The sequence below is a fragment of the Ahaetulla prasina genome, chromosome 18 (assembly GCF_028640845.1).
Source record: "Ahaetulla prasina isolate Xishuangbanna chromosome 18, ASM2864084v1, whole genome shotgun sequence".
Classification (NCBI taxonomy): domain Eukaryota; kingdom Metazoa; phylum Chordata; class Lepidosauria; order Squamata; family Colubridae; genus Ahaetulla; species Ahaetulla prasina.
The window spans coordinates 2,475,296-2,496,829 of record NC_080556.1 but is presented as its reverse complement, the minus strand read 5'-3'; the positions used below and the strand labels follow the sequence as shown (position 1 = coordinate 2,496,829).

Sequence of the window (21,534 nt, the reverse complement as noted above, 5' to 3'; positions counted from 1 at the left end):
CGTTTCCCCCCTCTTTCATTTACTCGGGTGTCGTCTGGGTTTCTATTCCTTTTTTGTCTGTTCTCTCATTTACCAGCTTGGCTAGGTGGCTCATTGGCCAAGACACTGAGCTGGTCGATCAGAAAGGTCGGCGGTTCGAATCCCTAGTACGCGTCTCCTGCGTGAGCAGGGGGTTGGACTAGATGACATCCAAGGTCCCTTCCAATTCTGTTAATGTTAAATTCAATTGACTTTGACCCTATCCAATTTGTATCTTGAGAATTTCCTAGGAAATGCCCAATATATTACCCATCTCTTACCATCTCGTACGGGCCGAGCTGGTAAGAAACCTGTTTTCCGTAGCTTTCCACAGCTACCTTACCTGTGGAACTGCGGGCTTTGTCCAGTGTAAAACTTGTACCAGATCACGCTGGGTGATCGTCGGTTGGCGGAAGCCGAGACGGAGACGTGGAAAGTGACGCGTGGCTCTTTCACGTGGAGGAGACACACCTGCTCGCCCATCTCGTCACAAATGGAAGCGTCAGAAACGGTGATGTGGAAGGCAGGGGCTGCAAACAAGCAAGGCGAATTTGGGAACTCTTTAAAAAAAAAGAAGAAGAAGAAGCGAGCAAACCAAATTCTGACCGTTTTCAGCCTGCTGGATATTTTTTCGTCCCTTTTCTTGACCTTGCCTTATTTATTTTATTTTATTTATTTCGTCAAGCATGTATTTTATGACAGATACAAGTGTGAACATAATTATAAGGATACGAATAAAAGGAAACGTTAGGACAGGGACGGAAGGCACACTGGGGCTCTTACGCACATCCCTTACAGACCTCTTAAATTCTCTCTCTCTCTCTCTCTTTCTTTCTTTCTTTCTTTCTCCGCCAAGCCCAGAAATAGTCCCAAGCAGGCTACTTTAAAAAAATTTTAAAGTACAAATAGATGCCAATTTTTTATTTTTCTTTTTCTTTCTTTCTTTCTTTCTTTCTTTCTTTCTTTCTTTCTTTCTTTCTTTCTTTCTTTCTTTTCTTTCTTCTCTTTCTCCATCAAGCCCAGAAATAGTCCCAAGCAGGCGACTTAAAAAAATGTAGAAATACAAATAGATGCCAATATTTTCTTTTTTCTTTCTTTCTTTTTTCTTTCTTTCTCTTTCTTTCCTCTCTTTCTCTCTTTTTTTCTTTCTTCTATTTCTCCATCAAGCCCAGAAATAGTCCCAAGCAGGCGACTTAAAAAATGTAGTACAAATAGATGCCAATATTTTCTTTTTCTTCTTCCTTCCTTCCTTCCTTCCTTCCTTCCTTCCTTCCTTCCTTCCTTTCTTTCTCTTTCTTTCTTTCTTTTTTCTTTTCTTTCTTCTTCTTTATCTATCAAGCCCAGAAATAGTCCCAAGCAGGCGGCTTAAAAAAAATGTAGAAGTACAAATAGATGCCAATATTTTCTTTCTTTCTTTCTCTTTCTTTCTTTCTTTTTCTTTCTTTCATTTTTTTCTTTCTTTCTTCTCTCTCTCTCTCTCTTTCTCTCTCACTCTTTTTTCTTCTTCTTTTTTCTCCGTTAAACCAGGACGAATTCCCCGAATTCTCCCACCAGCATAATTACCAATCACCAATCACCAATCTCTTTCCACTTATGACTGTATGACTATAACTTGTTGCTGGCAATCCTTATGATTTATATTGAGATATTGATCATCAATTGTGTTGTAAATGTTGTACCTTGATGAACGTATCTTTTCTTTTATGTACACTGAGAGCATATGCACCAAGACAAATTCCTTCTGTGTCCAATCACACTTGGCCAATAAAATTCTATTCTATTCTATTCTATTAATTCCCAACCGTGAGGTGGTGGACTTCGTATCCCAGAATTCCACCGGGCGTTGAGGAGAATGCTGGGAGTTGAAGTCCCCAGCCCTTGGAAGATGCTGAGGTCACCTAAAAGGACCTCAGGTGGAAGAAAGACATGAGTGGGACTTGCCTTGGCACAGATTGATCCCGTCTCCATCGTAGCCTGGCAAGCAACGGCAATAAAACTCCAAAGAAAGCTCGTCCAGTTGGCAAATCGCTTTCGGGTGGCACGGCATCTTCCGGCGGATGCATTCGGGTTTATATGGATCTAAGGAGCAGAAGAAAAAAAACAGAGGGGAAAAAAACCCCCCACTACTACAGAGTAGTTACAACGGAAAAAAAGTGACTTAAGACTATTTTTCACATTTACGACCATTGGATCCCCCTCCCCCACAGTCATGTGATCAAAATTCAGACACTTGGCAAGCGATTCGTGGTTACGACGATGGCAGTGTCCCCGGAGTTGCGAGATTTCCCTTTTGCAACCTTCAGATTCTCATTATCATAATTTAACTACCCCCATAATCCCTTGCGGGGCGGAATCTGGGCAACTGAATGGAGTTAGCCGAGTTGTTTGAATGGCCGGATGCCCTTTGTGTTGCCAATGCGGAGTTTTGTTCGGTAGATATATTTCTCATTGTGCCCAGAAAGACAAATATTTGTCTCTACCTAGGATCGAACTCACAGCCTCTCGATTGGGAGGCAAGAGCTCCACCTCTGAGGCCACTGCACTATTCATTCTCTAATAATAATAATAATAATAATAATAATAATAATAATAATAATAATAATAATAATAATAATAATAATAATAATAATAATAATAATAATAATAATAATAATAATAATAATAATAATAATAATAGCCTTTATTGTCATCGTACATCATGTATACAACGAAATTTGTTTGGCCTCTACTGGTGCAACCCTTTAACAGAAAATACATTTATGATGTGTGTTATTCTTATTCTTATTAGTAAAATGAGGACCCAGATTGTTGGGGGCAATAAGTTAACTTTGTATATAATATACAAATGGATGAAGACTATTTTTTTTTTATTTACATTTATATCCTGCCCTTCTCCGAAGACTCAGGGCGGCTTACAGTGTGTAAGGCAATAGTCTTCATCCATTTGTATACTATATACAAAGTCAACTTATTGCCCCCCCAACAATCTGGGTCCTCATTTTACCTACCTTATAAAGGATGGAAGGCTGAGTCAACCTTGGACCTGGTGGGACTAGAACCTGCAGTAATTGCAGGCAGCTGTGTTTTAATAACAGGCTTGACATAGTGTAAGCCGCCCTGAGTCTTCGGAGAAGGGCGGGATATAAATGCAAATTAAAAAAAAAAAATCTGTATTCTATTTTCCCACGTCAAATTAGGGTCAGAGCCAAAACAAGAACGGCAGCACTAGAAATTCATGATCCTTTATTTTATTGAGTGATTATTTTTATCCCTGCCTTTACTACTGTATAAGTAACCTAAGGCACCTGTATAAGTAACCTAAGGCACCTGTATTATTTTTAACCAGCCATTTGAGGGGGGAAATTAAGAGTCCGACGTGCTTCGAAAGAAGGGGTGGGGTGGGGAAATATAACACAGGAACGGAGACAAGAGGTCTCCAATTCTTAGGTCTGTCAAAAGCCTAGAACTCACCATGAATCAGGTTTTTACCCTGCACGGTGGAGAGGATGATGAAGAGGAGAGGAGAAGGCAAGAAACTCTTCTGCATTTTGATTGAGGAGGGGGTTCTCTTTCCCCCCGCCAACCTCTCATCCTTCAGCCTAAGAACGCAAGCGAATCTTCCAGCAGCACCCGTCCATCTGCGTCCGGCCGGAACGCGCTTGAGCCCGGACGGAGTCGGCATGCAAAGAACCAGGAGAGTCCGTTTCATTTCAAACCGTTCTGAAAATTCCAGTTCTGGATTCTAGCCATCCCCCACACACACACACACACCGGTAGAAATTTCATCGTTTTCCAAAGTGGCAATGTGGGGGAAAAAAAACCCAGAAGATGAGCTGGCCCAAGAGACCTGGATGAAAAAGCATCCAAAGACAGGCTAGAGGTTCCCAACGTTTCCCGGCGCATGGCCGAAATGTAGAGTTTGAAGATGCGGGCGGAACGAGGATGAAAATATGCTACTCCACATCATTAACGGCCGCCAGAATTTCACTTGCACAAAATTGGAAACAAAGATTTGCTCCACCGAATACCGTGATTATAAAAAAAAAGGTGCTAGGATGCGCAGAAGCAGATAAATTAACAATGGGATTAAAAGACCGAGAGGAAACGATATATTAGGAAACGTGGAATAGATGGTATAACTGGTTGGAGAAAGAATCTAAAATTGATGCATAAATGTATAAGCGTAAGAGAAGATACTACAGAGGAACGAAATACTTAACGTGATGGGTATAAAGTGTAATGAATATAGGAATTAGTTGTAGCATATAAAATGTATGTGTATATAGTTGGTTAAAAGATAAAATAGATAGTACTAGAGATGCCGGTATCGGAAAGCTGTAAAAATATAACGAAGATGTAAATGCTGAATAAAAATTATTAAAAGAAAATATGCATGGCTTCCTTGCTTTGGCAAAATATCCACCGGTCACAAAACCCCTAAAGGGGGTCTTTAGCACCCCCAAAAAATTGATTTGGCGAGGTTGATGTAGATGACTAGGCTGAGCTCGAGGGAGGGAGGGAGAGGTCAAGAGCGTCATCGGTCTCGAGTCATCTTCGCGACCACAGGAGTCCACCTTAAATTATGTTCACTCTTACCTACTACCAGTTTACTCTGGAGAACAGTTGGACCCCCCACTCTTTTCTGTGCCAGACCCTCAGATATTGGAAGACTGCTATCGTGTCCTCCCCCCCCAGGCCTTCTTTTCATTAAACTAGATATACCCAAAGTTAGAATATTTTGGAGATGTGATGCGACGCTCGGAAAAATACAGCATAGTTCACTTAATCCTCCAACGAAAAGAGGTCCAGGCAGAAGAAGAACATCATGGCTTCAAAATCAAAGCTTGGGCAAAACTCAAGAGCATTTTTTCGTTGCGGCTGTTGATAAAAACAGGATCGCACAACAGGATGGCCAGCATCCAATGACGGATATGAAGAAAAAGAAGATATACCCAAATCCTGCAGCCGTTCTTCGTACGCTATACTCTTCGTTGCTCTTATTCCGCACTTTTACCAAAGTCTCAACATCTTTCTTGTCATGTGGGGGACCCAAACTGGACGCGGCGTTCCAGCTGCGGCCTTGCTAAGGCTTTATAAATCGGTGCTGATGCTTCCAGCTAGCGACCGTACGAATTACAATTAATAATCATACGAATGCACAAGAAAACGGGGAGGGGGGAAAAAAAACATGAGTGCCATCTTTTAATTGGAGACAGGAAAAGGAACAGCTCAGGAGCGGGATAAGAAAGTCGAGAGATGTAATTTTTTTGTGGGGGGGGAGTTAAAATAAAGGGGGGGGGATTTATTATTTCCCTCCGGCTTTTTTCTTATGAGTCGGTGGTGGGGCAGGCTCGGAGCTGAGCGATGGAACCTTCACGCCTTTCTGCTTCAGCATCTGGTGGAAGTCCAGACGGTCGGTTATGATTTTCTGCAAGACAGTGGTGTCAGTCAGGAAGGGGAGGGGGCGGCCTCACCAGGCCAAGGGTCTCTCCTTCCTTCCCTCCCTCCCCCTCCCCATTCTTTCCACCATCCTGACTGCTCCAGGTTACCTGCAAGGCCTCTAAAACCTCTTCGTCAGTGATTTCTGCCTGCGGGGACTTGGTGCCGGGCGTGCTGTAAGCGGCTTGGATAATTTTGCTGCGGAACCTTTCAAACTTTCAAAAAAGAGAGAGAGAGAAAAGAAGAGAAGAGAATAAACAGAGTTGGAAGGGACCTTGGAGGTCTTCTAGTCCAACCCCCTGCTTAGGCAGGAAACCCTCCACCACTTCAGACAAATGGTTAGCCAACACTTTCTTAAAAACTTCCAGTTTTGGAGCATTCACAACTTCTGGTGGCAAGTTGTTCCACTGGTTAATTGTTCTCACTGCCCAGAAATTTCTCCTTAGTTCCAGGTTGCTTCTCTCCTTGATTAGTTTCCACCCATTGCTTCTTGTCCTGCCTTCAGGTGCTTTGGAGAACAGCTTGACTCCCTCTTCTTTGGGGCAGCCCCTCAAATATTGGAAGACTGTTAAACTCGGACTACATGTCTTCTGAATAATTTTTATCCCAGAGCTATAATTGCACTCAACAATGAATTAAAGGGCCATCCTCAGTGAGCTGTTGGACAGCATTACTTGGTCTGTTGTGTGGATGTTTGGGTGGGTTAGGGGTGGGTAATTTTGGTGGGTGGGGGTCTGTTTGGGGACTGTCATGTGAGCTGGGCTTGGTCTCTGGGTGTTATGTGAATTTTGTTGTATGGGTATACTGTGTACATAAGTACAATGACAATAAACTTTATCTATCTATCTATCTATCTATCTATCTATCTATCTATCTATCTATCTATCTATCTATCTATCTATCTATCTATCTATCTATCTATCTATCTATCTATCTATCTATCTCATGTCTCCCCTAGTCCTTCTTTTCGTTAAACTAGTTCCTGCAACCGTTCTTCATGTTTTAGCCTCCAGTCCCCTCATCATCCTGGTTGCTCTTCTCTGCATTTTTTCCACATCTTTTTTAGAGGGAAGCGTAAATCTGGAAGAACGCAGAATGGGAGGAACGGGGCAGCTGCTAGTGGCTTCCTAAGATTTGATGTTTGGTTCCCAGCTGCCCCTGCGAGGTAGACCACATTAGAGCCCCAGGGTCATGCCAGGCTAATGCTATTTTTATTACAAGGATGCAGGACAGGTAGTTCTCGGCTTGCAACAATTAGTGACCGTTCAAAGTGACAACGGCACGCTTACGACCGTTCCAGCGTCCCTGTGAACACGTGATCAAAATTCGGACGCTCAGCAAACCGGTTCCTATTTATGACGGTCACGCTGTTCCTCCGGGGTCCCCATAATCCGCTTTTGTGACCATCCAACCAAGCGAAGTCGATGAGGGAAGCCGGATTCACTTAACGACCGCGTTCCAAGCTTACCCGGGCGCTGACGCTCTCCAGAGTGACTCTGGTCTGCTGTTCCGCCCGTTGCAAAATCTCCAGCTGCTTCTGGAGTTCATCCTGGCTGCTCAGCTGCTTCCCGGCGCGATGCTGGTTGACCAGTAACTCGGAGTGAAGCTGCTGGACGTTGGTCTGCAAAGTGTGGATGGCCTGGTCTCTGTCTGCCAGCTGGACCTCCAGCTTGGTCACCTCCTGTGCAGGAAGGAAGAGGAGGAAAAGAAAAGGGCAAAACGAGAGAATCCGGTCACTTTGGGGGTCTTTTTCAGGGCACCTCTAGAATAGAAATAGGAAGAGAACATAGGAAGATAAATAGGAATAGGAATAGGATAGAATGCAAAATAGAATGGAATGGGAATGGAATGGAATGGAATAGAGTAGAATAGAACAGAACAGAACAGAACAGAAACGAAACAATGGAAAGGAACAGAATGGAATGGAATGGAATGGAATGGAATGGAATGGAAAGGAAAGGAAAGGAATGGAATAGAATCAGAATAGAATATAAAATGGAATAGAATAGAATAGAATCAGAATAGAATCAGAATAGAATATAAAATGGAATAGAATAGAATATAAAATAGAATAGAACAGAACAGAATAGAAACAATGGAAAGGAATGGAATGGAATGGAATGGAATGGAATGGAACGGAAAGGAATGAAATGCAATGCAATGCAATGGAATGGAATGGAATGGAATGGAATGGAATGGAATAGAATGGAATAGAATAGAATAGAATAGAATAGAATAGAATAGAATAGAATAGAATAGAATAGAATAGAAACAATGGAAAGGAACAGAATTGAATGGAATGGAATAGAATAGAATCAGAATGGAATAGAATAGAAAATAGAATAGAATAGAACAGAATAGAAACAATAGAATGGAATGGAATGGAATGGAATAGAATAGAATAGAATAGAATAGAATAGAATAGAATAGAATAGAATAGAATAGAATAGAATAGAATAGAATAGAATCTGTAAAGGGGTGGGGAGAATTGTACTTTCAAATCCGCAAGCTTCAGCCAACGTAGATTTATAGCAAAGTAAAAAAACTGGTAGTTTCAATTCCTGTCTGGATTATCCCACAAGGCCGTTGAGTGCCTTGTCCGCACAGTTTCCCATAGGGGACCTTAAGAACAACTATTTTCTGGAAATTGTGTGTGTGTATATGTGTGTGTGTGTGAGAGAGAGATAACAGAATCAGCTGGATTCATTAATGTCTTTATATTCATAACAACACATAAAGTATTTACATTTATATTTACAATACCAACGGTTGATTCTTCAGCTCAGATCAGCAGACATGTTCACACACAGAGTACAGCAGAGAGCTTCACAAAAAGACTAGTTTCAGTTTCTCTTCTCTGCACAGACTCAGAAGCTGCAGACTAAGACACGCTCTGGCTCCAGTCTGTCTCAGCTCCCAATTGGCTGACTTAGTTTCTATGCCTATTCATTGGCTGACCTCGTTACCGTGTCTTCCCAGTCATGAATATTCTGGCACAAACACCCAACCAAGAGCAGAAATCCCACAGATAAGAGATCCAAGGAGGGGGGGGGGGTTTCCTTACTTGTCGGAGTTTACAATTCTCTCTCTCGATGGTGCCCATCATTTCTTCGTGTTTCCTCTCCTCCCGCAAGTTGGAAAACTAAGAAGGGAAGGCGGAAGTGGTAAAAAGCTCCCGCACTGGAGATTTCCAACGGGCAAGCTTCCCCCCCCCCCCGTTTTTTAAAAAAAGGAATGCACGAAAACAGGAATCCCGTGGGGGTCTTCCCCCCCCCAACCAAATTAGTCAGCAGAGAGCTGCAGCTGCCCCCCTCCCCGCCGCCAAAAAAAGCTAACGCGATCTTAGGTTGCGTCCACAGAGGGAAAGCGTCAAGATCACCAAGAAAGACTCTCAGGCTTACAAAAGAAAATTAAAGATGTTTCTGTATTTTGATCACCAAAAAGGATATTTAATCATGAAAACCAAAAGAAACAAAAATCAAGCCTCTGGGATTTGACCTTCCCTCTCTTTACCTTTGTGGAGACTGAGAGGGGGGGGGTCAAATCGAAGATGCTTTTCCCAAATTGGGATTCCTGCTCTGGGCCTTTTTCTTTCGAACGGGTCTCTCTTCCTAATGTCCTTCAAAAATTATCCCTGCTGCCCATTACACATACAGCTAGCCCTCGACTTTTAACAGGTCATTTAGTGACCGCCCAAAGTTAACAACAGTCTGAAATGGTCTACTTTTCTGCCTGAGCAGAGGGGCTGGACTAGAAGACCTCAAAGGTCCCTTCCAGCTCTGTTATTCTATTATTCTGTTATTCCTTCCCTCCTTCTTCCCTTCCTTCCTATCCATCATATCTTTCCTTCCTTCCTTCCTTCCTTCCTTCCTTCCTTCCTTCCTTCCTTCCTTCCTTCCTTCCTTCCTTCCTTCCTTCCTTCCCTCTCAGCCATCACCTCTTCCCTCCCTCCCTCCCTCCCTCCCTCCCTTCCTTCCTTTCCTGGGGTCAGAGTCTGAATGCCAACCCTGTAAAATCCATTTTTCTCGACCGACCGCCCTGCAGGCCCAGCCCGTTGACCAACCTTATTGGACATGGCCTCCAGCTGTTCGCCTCGTTCCCGGAGTTCCTTCTGCAAAGATTCTTTCTCCACCTGAGCTTTCCGGAGTTGGGACTCCCCGAAGGACAACTCTCTTTGCAGGGATGAAATCGCGCCTGGGGAAGCAAGCAAGAGGGAGCAGGGGAAGCCCACCCACCCAAATTTCCACCCAGGCTTCCTTTCTTAGCTTTTTTGACAGGCTCTACGCTACTACTCTATTACCCTACTCTTCTCTATTACTCTACTCTATTACTCTATTATGTACTCTACTACTCTACTCTACTCTATTACTGTACTCTATTACTCTACTCTAATTATTACTCTACTCCTCTCTATTACTTTACTCTACTCTATTACTCTACTCTATTACTCTACTCTTCTCCAATACTCTACTTTATTACTCTACTCTATTACTCTACTCTACTACTCTACTCTATTACTCTACTCTGTTACTCTATTTATTACTCTATTACTCTACTCTATTACTGTACTCTTCCTGTATTCTTCTCTATTACTCTATTCTATTCTACTCTATAACTCTACTCTGTTACTCTACTCTACTCTACTCTATTACTCTACTCTAATTATTACTCTACTCCTCTCTATTACTTTACTCTACTTTATTACTCTACTCTATTACTCTACTCTTCTCCAGTACTCTACTTTATTACTCTACTCTTCTCCAATACTCTACTTTATTACTCTACTCTATTACTCTACTCTACTACTCTACTCTATTACTCTACTCTGTTACTCTATTTATTACTCTACTCTTCCTGTATTCTTCTCTATTACTCTATTCTATTCTACTCTATAACTCTACTCTGTTACTCTACTCTACTCTACTCTATTCTTTCCAATTCCAATTCTTCTGTTCTGTTCTGTACGTTTCTACTCTACTCTATTCTATTTTCCATTCTGGGTTCTGGAGGGCCTTAGGGGTAGGTACCTGTGGCCAGCTCGTAATCGTTCCGCGCTTTCTGCAGCTCTTCGTAGAGGATTTCGTTCACCTTCTGGAACTCCAGCAGCTTGTAGAGGATCAAGGTGTTGTCCGAGTCTTCCTGATCGCTCGAGTCCCCTTCCCTCACTCTGGATTCGTTGTTCGAGGGCACCTCCTCCTCTATTTCCAGCAGGCTCTTTTCAGCCACGTTCATGTTTCGGGAGGCGGGTGGGGGGAGGTGGGAGGGGAGAAAAAGAAAAGAGACTCTGTTTTATTTTATTTATTTATTTATTTTATTTATTTTATTTGGTCACAACAATATACGTAGGTATCATACAAAAGATTATATAGTATATAAACACATATATGAGTAAATATAAGGAGGTATAAGCATATATATAGGAAGAAGAAAAGAAAGACAACAGGACAGGAACGGTAGGCACGTTTGTGCGCTTATGCATGCCCCTTATGGTCCTCTTAGGAATGGGGTGAGGTCAATAGTAGAAAGTTTTTGGATAAAACTTTTAGGATTATGGGAAGAGACCACAGAGTCAGGTAAAGTATTCCAAGCACTGATGATTCTGTTACAGAAGTCGTATTTTCTGCAATCTAGATTAAAGCGGTTGACATTAAGTTTAAATCTATTAGTTGCTCTAGTATTATTGCAATTAAAGCTGAAGTAGTCTTTAACAGGAAGGACATTACAATAGATGATTCTGTGAGTTAAGCTTAGGTCATGTCGAAGGCGACGGAGTTCCAAGTTTTCTAAGCCTAGGATTTCGAGTCTGGTGGGATAAGGTATTTTGTTGTTTTCAGAGGAATGGAGAACTCTTCATTGTGTTTTTATTTACAGACGGGGTGGGGGGTGGGAAGGGGAGGAGAAATTCCATCGACAGTGGAAGGCATTGATCTGTAACTTTATTCGCTCTTGCAAAGGCAGGCAGGGCTCGTCTTACGGCCGCGAGTGAGCCCGAAGCCTCCGTTGCTAAGCGAGACGGCCATTAAATGAGCTTTGCCCTGTTTTAAGACCTTCCTTGCCATGGTGGTTAAAGGGAATCGCTGAGGTTGGTAAGTTACTCATGGATTCCCTGTTGATTTTGCTCGGCGGAAGGTTGCAAAAGGGGACCGCGTGACCCCGGGTCCCACGGTGACGGTCGTAAATACGAGTCCGTTGCCAAGCGCCTGAATTTTGATCACGTGGCCACGGGGAGGCTGCGACGGTCGTTAAGTGTGAAAAACGGCCCTAAGTCACTTTCTTCAGTGCTGTTGTAACTCCGAACGGTCGCTAAGCAAACAGTTGTAAGTCGAGAACTATCTGTAAGGCATGTTTTGTTTGCATTTAGGGTTCGGGTTCATTTAGCAACCATTCAAAGTCACAATGGGACTGAAAAAAAAAGTGACTTAGGACTTCGTTTTTCACGCTTTTACGACCGTCGCGGCCTCCCCGTGGTCACGTGATCAAAATTCCCACGTTTGGCAACGGACTCGTGTGGACAACAGCTGCCGTAAACCGGGGGGGTCACGTGATCCCCTTTCGTGACCTTCGCGACCGGCAAACTCAAGGGGGGAAAAGCCAGTTTCGCTTAACGGCCGTGTTCCTAACTTAACAGCTTCGGTCGATTCGCTCCGGAAGCTCGTCGCATGGGGTAAAATTCACCGCGTGCACGTCTCGCTTAGCCAACAAGGTTTGGGGGGTCCTAAGTCAAGGATTTTCTCTATGGGCAGCAGCCCTCGACTTAACAACAGTCTGTTCGGTGGCCGGTCGCTAAATTTTGGGCTCCACCGTGGTCGTTAAGTCGAGGTCCAGGCGTTTCTCTGGGGTTCTTTTATCAACCCCGGGTTTTTTTGGCCTTCCTACCTCTTTCTCGAAGTGGTGCAGATCCCCCTGTTGTTTTATGAGCTCTTTCTTCACAAGCTGCGCTTTCGAATCCAGCATCTGCTCCGACTGGCTCAGCAGCTCTTTCACACGCTCCATGTCCTGACTCAACTCTTCCGACAACTCGACCTGATCCACGCAGACCGAAGGGATGCTCTTCTGCTCGAGCCCGAACGACGGGGAGGCGCCCTGCGTGGACGGCTGGGTGAGGTCCCAATCGGACAGAACCTCCACTCTGGCACGCTTCTGTGAAGGAGATTTCGAAAGCAAAACCTGATGGAGTTTTTTTGGTTTTTTTTTTTTTTTGAGGGGTTGGTGGTGTCTGGAGTTTCGGCCAATTCTGAAGATTTGGGTTTGCAGGAGGTAAGGTGGGTAGTCCTCAACTTACAACCATAAGGGAGCCTGCCCGTGATGGCCATAAATTGAGGATTAGCCGGGTTGCCTTCTGCATTTTTCTCTATTCCGATTCCTATTCTATTCCTATTCCATTCCATTCCATTTTCTTCTATTCTAAATTCATTTTATTCTAATTCTAATTCTATTTCTTATTCTACTCTACTCTACTCCACTCCACTCATTTTATTCTAACCTGCTATGGTATGAACGGTACGTAAGCCTACCTAAGGGCTTATTGCTGTTGCCATTAATTAATCTCGCTATGACTATTTCCTAATATGTTTTGATTGCTTATTTGTACCCTATGACTATCATTAAGCGTTAATGATGATAAGATTCTTGACGAACGTATCTTTTCTTTTATGTACACTGAGAGCTTATGCACCAAAGACAAATTCCTTGTGTGTCCAATCACACTTGGCCAATAAAAAATTCTATTCTGTTCTATTCTATTCTATTCTATTCTTTTATTCTATTCTATTCTATTTTTCTATTGTATTCTTATTCTTATTCTATTTCTATTCTATTCTATTCTATTCTATTCTATTTTTCTATTGTATTCTTATTCTTATTCTATTTCTAATTCTATTTCTATTTCTAATTCTATTTCTTATTCTATTCTATTCTATTCTATTCTATTCTATTCTATTCTATTCTTTTATTCTATTCTATTTTTCTATTGTATTCTTATTTCTATTTCTATTTCTATTTCTATTTCTATTTCTTATTCTATTCTATTCTATTCTATTCTATTCTATTCTATTCTATTCTATTCTATTCTATTCCATTCCATTCCATTCCATTCCATTCCATTTCTATTTCTATTCTATTCTATTCTATTCTATTCTATTCCATTCTCTATTCTCGATTCCTTATTCTATTCTATTCTATTCTATTCAACTTTGTGGCTTTTGGGGGGGTAGGGAAACCATGTTCCGGCAGGTATCAAGGCTCGAGACAAGACCAGGAAGCAAAGAAAAGAAAAGAGAGTGATCACCTCTTCCGAAGTGCTCTCTAAAACAGAGGCCTGCCATTTCAGGAGCTGCTCCAGCTGTTTGTGCATTGCCTGGACCTCTTCCCGCAGAACGGCGATCACTTCCTCCTTCCGGATACACTCGGCTTCAAAAGGAGCCAGGCGGGCAACCTCCTCCCCCAACTTATTAAGGCTCAGATCCTGGGAAGGGAACAAAAAATTCCTTTTAGCCCAACGGCCCCACGACTTCCAGATTTTCTATTCTAGACCTCCACGGGACTCGCAAGCGAACAACAGCCGCCTGTTGTTCCACCTAGACCACACCTAGAGTCCTGCATCCAGTTTTGTTCACCACACTATAAAAAAGAGGTTGAGACTCTAGAAAGAGTGCAGAGAAGAGCAATCAGGATGATGAGGGGACTGGAGGCTAAAACATACGATGATAGGTTGCAGGAACAGGGCCTGGCTAGTCTGGTGAAGAGAAGGACCAGGGGAGACAGGAGAGCATCTTCCAATATTGGAGGGGCTGCCAGAGAGAGGAGTTGGGGGTCAAGCTATTTTCCAAGGCACCCGAAGGCTAGACAAGGAATAATGGATGGAAACTGATCAAGGAGAGATTCAACCTGGAAATAAGGAGAAATTTTCTGACAGTGAGAACCATCAACCCATGGAACAGAAGTTGCCTTCGGAAGTTGTGGGAGCTTCATCCCTGGAGCCTTTCAAGAAGAGACCGGACTGCCATCTGTTAGAAATGGTATAAGCAGGTCTCCTGCTTGGGATGGGGGTTGGACTAGATGACCTACAAGGTCCCTTCCAACTCGGTTAATCTGTTAATCTGCAATCTGCTCCTTGCAAACCGCTCCTTTCAGCCCCTTTTCTGACCGCTCATCTGCTCATCTTAAAAATGCCCTGCTTTTTATTAAACTTTTGCAAGTTGGAAAACGAGCCACAGGGCTCCTGGTTCCGTCCATGCCTCCTCCGTGGGCAAACGTCGGCTCTCTTCTTATCACGTCCCGAAACATCTCTGGCCAAACCTTTCCGCCCTCGTTCCTGTTCCTTCCGTTGGGCTGGCGGGTTCGAATCCTCACCTTCTCGTGAAGCACAGGGATGTACCAGGGCATGCGGTTCCCGGAGTGGGCTTTAAGATGGCCTTGGGGGACGATGCCTTCTGTGAAGCTCTTCCATTTGGGCAACACCAGCTCCGAGGAGGAAGCGGAATAAACTGGGAAGAGAAAGGTCACTCAAAGACAACCCGAAGAGGACAGTCTGCACCCCAAGGGTTGCTGGGTTTCCCCCTCTTTTTTGGGGGGGATGTGGGGGGAACAGAGGCCGGCCTATGGAAGAGATTCTTTGTAGTTCAGGGTTGAAACGGGGGCTTGGTGGTTTTCTTGCAGACGTTTTCACGACCCAGCTAGGGAACGTCATCAGTGCTAGAAGGGAGTGGGGATTGTGGAGAAGAGGAAGAGGAGGAGGAGGAGGAGGATTGTGGGGTCCTTGGTTAAAGTCCACACGTTGCAAGGTTGACCTGCTGTATGTTCCTGCTATAAACCTGCTATGTGTTTTTGGGGGAGGGTGATGGGAAGAAAACCTGTAATTGAATCCGGACAAAGAAACTTACATCTGATGCGACTCCTTGAGTCCCAAATGTCGGGATTTTGGAGCAAGGAACTCCAGTCGTCCAGGGATATCTGGGAAGTCAGACTCATGGTGCTGAGGTTGATCGGGAGAACTCCAGTTCTCGAAGCGCTGCTCGCTGGTGGGGAAGAGGAATGGGGTGAGGTGGGGGCAGCGAGCAGAGAATTCAATGCCGACTCCTTCACGTCTGGGGTGGCACAAAGTCTCCTGCCTTGGGTCGGGGGCTGGACTAGAAGACCTCCGAGGTCCCTCCCAGCCCTGGGATTCTATGTTATTCTACGCTAAGAGGACTGAAGCTTGGAAAATGTGGATCCACCACTGCGCTAAGCGGCTGCTTGCATCAGCACGAGAAATGGACAGATAGTCCTTGGCTTACAACCACCCATTTAGTGGCCGTTCGAAGCTTACCGCAGTCCTTTAAAAAGGGCTTTTTCACACTTAACGACCGCTGCAGCGTCACATGATCCAAATTCAGACACTCGGCAACCGACTCGTATTTATGACAGTCGCAGTGTCCCGGGGGTGGGTGGGTGTCATTTGATTCCCCCCCCCCCCGCCTTTGCGACCATCCAAGGAGCAAAGTCAACGGGGGAAGCCAGATTCACTGAACAACCGTGTGACTCACTTAACGGCTGCAGGGATTCCCTGAACAACGGCGGCCAGGAAGGCCGTCGAACGGGGCAAGACGTTCGTTTCACGACCATTTCTGGCCCAGCGAAGGAACTTTGGGAGGGGGGGGGAGGGGGGAAGCCCTCCGTCACGGTCGTTAAGTCGAGGAATCGCCTGCACGGTGCGATTTCACCGCCCGCCCAACCGAGCCGGAGTCGGGAGCAGGGAGGCCAAGCAAGTGACAAAATGGACCTGCCAATGGTTGAGGTTTTTTGTTTTTTTTTACCAAGGAGGGTCGCCGATGTCGCCTGGTTGCAATACTGAGGGCACCCGGGCCGTTTCAAGAAGCATTTCTGCAGCAACGATGAGTCGGAAACATCGTTTGATAGATTGGAGACTTTCCTTTGTTCCTCGGCCTGGGAGACGAGAGAAAGTAGAGTCAACGCCTTCTGGTTTATCAGGATTTTATTTTACTTATTTTACTTGAGAGTGTATAAGGTAAGAGATATAATAGGGGTGAAATGCTGCCGGTTCAGACCAGATTGCCCGATCCGGTAGCGATGGCGGCGGGTGGTTCGGAGAACCGGTAGCAAAAATCCCCCTCCCCCAAGCCCAGGTGAGCCATGCGATCATCAGAGGCTTTTTTTTTTAACTTTTAAAAGCATTTTTTCTTCGGCTGATGATCACGCAGCTCAGCTGGGATCGTCAGAGGCTTTTAAAAGCATTTTTTCTACACATAACTGCAATCAGAATTTACGGTATTTATTACATTGATATTAATTCTCTAATCTTACAATCATAAATATTACTATTACATAAGTATAAATATTACAAAAATATTTACAGACCCCTCGCATCCTGGACATAAACTGTTTCAACTCCTACCCTCAAAACGACGCTATAGAGCACTGCACACCAGAACAACTAGACACAAGAACAGTTTTTTCCCGAAGGCCATCACTCTGCTAAACAATAATAATTCCCTCAACACTGTCAGACTATTTACTAAATCTGCACTACTATTAATCTTCTCATCGTTCCCATCACCCATCTCCTTCCACTTACGACTGTATCACTGTAACTTTGTTGCTGGTAATCCTTATGATTTATATTGATATATTGACCATCATTTGTGTTGTAAATGTTGTACCTTGATGAAGGTATCTTTTCTTTTATGTACACTGAGAGTATATGCCCCAAGACAAATTCCTTGTGTGTCCAATTACACTTGGCCAATAAAATTCTATTCTATTCTATTCTATTCTGTTCTGTTCTGTTCTATTCTATTCTTAAGCATAATAAACCTATTCATTTCCCCCTCTTAACACATCTTCTAATAAGAATATAATAGTAATATTAAACACAATAGTCTTAACAGTCATATTTGTAAGAATCATGATATTGTTTACGTCTCTTGTCTTAGCATATTTTCAATATTTCACTGATCTCCATTTATTTCTAACTTCTTGTCAGCCTCCACTCCAATCTTCACTTCTGTTTGTGCATTTTATATTTAGTAGTTAGATTGCAATGTTATTATGTTTAGTGTAGATTAGCTCATGAACATAAGGTGCATTACTATCCTATACAGGAAAGGAGAAGAGGGCCGTTTAAGAGTGTCGTCTGTCGTCTGACGTAAAAAAGTGGAGGGGGAGGAAAGGTTTAAAATCACCCATGAAGACCAGATGCGCGGGCTTTTCAACGAAACCTGCATTCTTGACATGCCAAGCAGCCGGAGACCTTCGGAAGAAGTTTACCACGGGGGCCGAGTGGGAGCCGACATTGGCCCAGCCCTGCCTGACTTCTTGTGGGAAGGAGGGACTAATGAGGGGATATGGGATGTTGGCCATATTTTGTCTCAGATTCAACTATCCACAGCTGTATTCCAGATGTAATTAGCAAAAGTACTTTTCTTTATTTTCAGATGAAGTCAAGGTGTATTCTTTCCTAAATATAATCGGAGGCAGTCTCACATTTAGTTGAATCTCACCACCATGTCGACCAACCAGGATTTAAATTTAAGTACCGAGGGGGTCAAAAAGAAAACTTCGATGGGAAGCCAGCCAACCCCTGTAATTGAGGAGGTACCAGAACGTATGTCTACTGCTACGCTTCAAGCTAAACTGGAGGAAAGCAGAGCTCTGTGGATGGAACAATTGCAGTTGGAAGACAAACGAGACAAGGCCAAATGGTCGTTAGGGGTGGGCGGTCCGCCAGACCCCGAAGAGCTTCCTTCTGGAATGACTACAAGGAGAAAGACAAAAGAGAGGCTTTCAGATTGGCAACTAGAGCAGGAAATCAGAGATAAGCTCCAGTTAGAGGAGGCGTTACGTCTGTACCGAGAGGTGAGAGAGAGGCAAGCAGCTCGCCAAAGGTATGAATCCCCTATTCGGTCCTCCAGTGGGGAGGGGGATGAAGATGAAGGAACTTCCAGGGGAGCAGCTGGGGGGGTGTCCCACCGCGAAGAGGTTTCGGAGGAACCAGAGCCAGAAACCCCTTCCCCAGAGGCAGGCGAGTCTGATGGAGGACGGATGCCACCTGCTGGCCAGGTGAGGCTGCGCAGAGGAAGAAAAAAGCCCAAAATCCCCTCCCTGTCTGTAAAATTCAATGGAGATGCCAAGGAGTTAGGGCTGTTCCTGGCATTAGTGAATAACCATATGATGGACTGGGGGGAAGAGTATTGGTCGGAGGCAGCACAGGTTAGGGCCGTGACCCGAAACCTAACAGGAAGAGCAGCTGCCTGGTTTGTGTCGTTATACAAGGGATGCTCCCCGTTACTGGAAAACTACGAGCACTTCATGACCGCCTTGAGGAGGAGGTTCGAGGACCCCCTGGCAGAGCACAAGGCCAAGAGACGGATGAAAACCATCAGACAGGGGAGGAGACCAGTGGCCGACTACAACCAGGAGTTCAGTGATCTGGTTCCCCTGATGAGAGGATGGTCGGAGGTGACCCTTGTGGATATTTACAAAGATGGCCTGAATAGGGACCTCTATGCCCTGTGCCGGTCGTGGGCCTCTCCAACCACACTGTACGGCTGGTATACCCTGGCAGCGGAGATGGAAATCAAATTGGCAAAGGATCGTGATCGGGCTGAGCGCGCTGGGAGGCAAAACCCCGCCCGTTTCCCTAGGGGCCCTCCAAAGGACTCCCCTACTTCGGAGAGCGGGAGGCAACGATCCACCGCATGCTTCAGATGTGGAAAGGAAGGCCACCGAGCGGCGGACTGCCGGGTGAAGCTGGTGTCAAAGACAACCCCTAGCGGTGGAAAGGGACCGGTGAGACCAACTACCAAGGCGCCAGAGCGGGCAAAGTCAGGAGTAGGCATCGCCAAGAAGGCCACTCCCATCGAGGAGGAGTGTGGGACTCCGACCGTGTCCGATGACAGCGAAACCACTTCCGATTCTGATGAAGACCATCTGACAAGTGGAAAACGGCTTTCAACTGTCCCCTTGGCTGTTTTCAGTTTTGAGTACTGCGGGGGGCTCCCGCGGTTTTCATGCAACTGATAAAATGAAATACTCCACCAACACTTGTTCAGAGGGGTCCTCATTTACCTTGATGACATTCTTACCTACACAGAAACAATGGACCAGCACATAAAGCTAGTAAGAGCGGTACTCAAAAAATTATTAGCAGCGGAACTCTATGCCAAACTATCCAAATGTGAATTTCATCAGACAAAAATAGACTTATTTGGGATACCGCATCTCGGCGGACGGATTGGAAATGGGCCCAGGGAAGGTGAAAGCTGTCTTAGAATGGGCTCCCCCACGCAAACAGCTGCAAAGTTTTTGGGGATTTGCGAATTTTTATCGTCAATTCATCCCCTCCTTTGCTCAAATTGCTCTGCCTATCACCAACCTCCTAAAGACTAAAGGAAATACGAAACCCAAACCTTCACTACCCCTTGAATGGTCCATGGAAGGCCAAGCAGCTTTTGAAAAGTTGAAACGACTGTTTGCGGAAAGGAGAAATACAGGAAAGGAGAAGAGGGCCCTTTAAGAGTGTCGTCTGACTGGCTTTTCAACGAAACCTGCATTCCTGACATGCCAAGCAGCCGGAGACCTTCGGAAGGGGGGGGGGGGCAAGACAGCTGTATTCCAGATGTATTTAGTAAAAGTACTTTTCTTTATTTTCAGATGAAGTCAAGGTGTATTTTTTCCTAAATATAATCAGAGGCAGTCTGACACTTCTGTTTCCATCCATAAAATAGCTCCCATGTCGTATAATATTCAGTTGGTTCTTTCTCGTGTAAAGCCAGCATTAATCTATTCATTTCTGCACATTCTAACATTTTCCTAATCACATTCTCGTCAGGGTTTCTTTCCTGCTAGAGCAGAGGGTTGGACTAGAAGACCTCCGAGGTCCCTTCCAACTCTTGTTATTCTGATTCTGGAGAATATTTCCAAATATTAGTATGACTAATTTTTGCAAATCGACCAGTCCAGACACTGCATACCTGTTTCTCATAATAACGTTTGACAGCATGAAATGCTTTACTGGGATGAATTTTCTCACTGTCTGGATGATTCCACACGAGGGTCTGTTGAGGGAAACTCGTCTTCCGCAACTCGCTTATCCCCTTTGTCATTAAGGTAAGATTTTTCTCCATGAATGCAAGAACCTCGTCCTCTCTTCCACCGAAAAAGCCCTGGGATTTTTTTTAAAAAATCAAGTTTTAAAAAATTATCGTGGCTCATCAAGATGCTGTCGACTCCATCCTAGATCAATAAATAGATTTTTTTTTTCAAACCCAGGACCTGGTTTGAAAGGGGGGAAATAAAGAGATGATCTCTTTGGCTGTATTTATTTCATTTCTTTAAAAAGAAATGATACATGAGATTATAATCAGCAAACATCCCTTTGTTCCAATATGTACATAATATGTATGTATGTATCTATCCATGTATGTATCTATCGATCTATCTATCTATCGGTATCTCTGTCTATCTATCATATCTATCTATTTATCTATCTATCTATGGTATCTATCTCTATCATCTCTCTCTCTCTCTCTCTCTCTCGGTATCTGTCTATCGGTATCTATCAATCTATCATATCTATCTATCAATGTCCGCTGGCGACCCCCAGGGGGAGAGCCTTCTCTGTGGGGGCACCTACCCTCTGGAATGAGCTTCCCCCAGGACTTCAACAGCTTCCTGACCTCCGGACCTTTCGCCGCGAGCTGAAGACATATTTATTCTTCTGCACAGGGCTGGCATAAAATGATTAATAATTTTAATTGGGTTTTTATGGTTTTTTATGGTTTTAATGTGTATTTTAATTAATGGGCCAAATTGAATAGGTTTTTTTAATGGGTTTTTTAACTGTATATTAACTGTATATTGTATGCTGCATTGTGTTTTTACCTGGCTGGAAACCGCCCTGAGTCCTTCGGGAGAAGGGCGGTATAGAAATTAAATTATTCTATTCTATTCTATTCTATTCTATCTATCTATCATATCTATCAGTATCTGTCTATCATATCTATCTATCTATCTATCATATCTATCAGTATCTATCTGTCTATCTATCATATCTACCTATCGGTATCTATCTGTCTATCA

The 21,534-nt window shown here is 44.1% G+C and overlaps 1 protein-coding gene across 1 annotated transcript; it reads right to left on the bottom strand.

The window, feature by feature from the left end:
• Window positions 1-5,148: 5,148 nt before the first annotated feature.
• On the bottom strand, window positions 5,149-20,610 carry CCDC27 (coiled-coil domain containing 27). The gene is made up of 12 exons (XM_058161090.1): window positions 20,427-20,610; window positions 16,251-16,380; window positions 15,339-15,473; window positions 14,809-14,942; window positions 13,745-13,921; window positions 12,334-12,597; window positions 10,485-10,671; window positions 9,521-9,651; window positions 8,522-8,599; window positions 6,926-7,138; window positions 5,568-5,672; window positions 5,149-5,446 (listed from the first exon to the last, which is right to left on the bottom strand). The coding sequence occupies exons 1-12, from the start codon at window positions 20,577-20,579 to the stop codon at window positions 5,324-5,326; spliced, it is 1,830 nt and encodes a 609-aa protein (XP_058017073.1). The 5' UTR covers window positions 20,580-20,610; the 3' UTR covers window positions 5,149-5,323.
• Between the last annotated feature and the right edge of the window lie 924 nt (window positions 20,611-21,534).

Excerpts from the sequence above, each read along its gene's own strand:
- CCDC27 (XM_058161090.1), bottom strand. The coding sequence starts at position 20,579 with ATGGAGAAAAATCTTACCTTAATGACAAAGGGGATAAGCGAGTTGCGG. Across the intron at positions 15,474-16,250 it reads GACATCGGCGACCCTCCTTG|CGAGCAGCGCTTCGAGAACT; the intron begins GTAAAAAAAAAC and ends CTTCCCCACCAG. Across the intron at positions 5,673-6,925 it reads TGGAGAGCGTCAGCGCCCGG|TTTGAAAGGTTCCGCAGCAA; the intron begins GTAAGCTTGGAA and ends CTTTTTTGAAAG.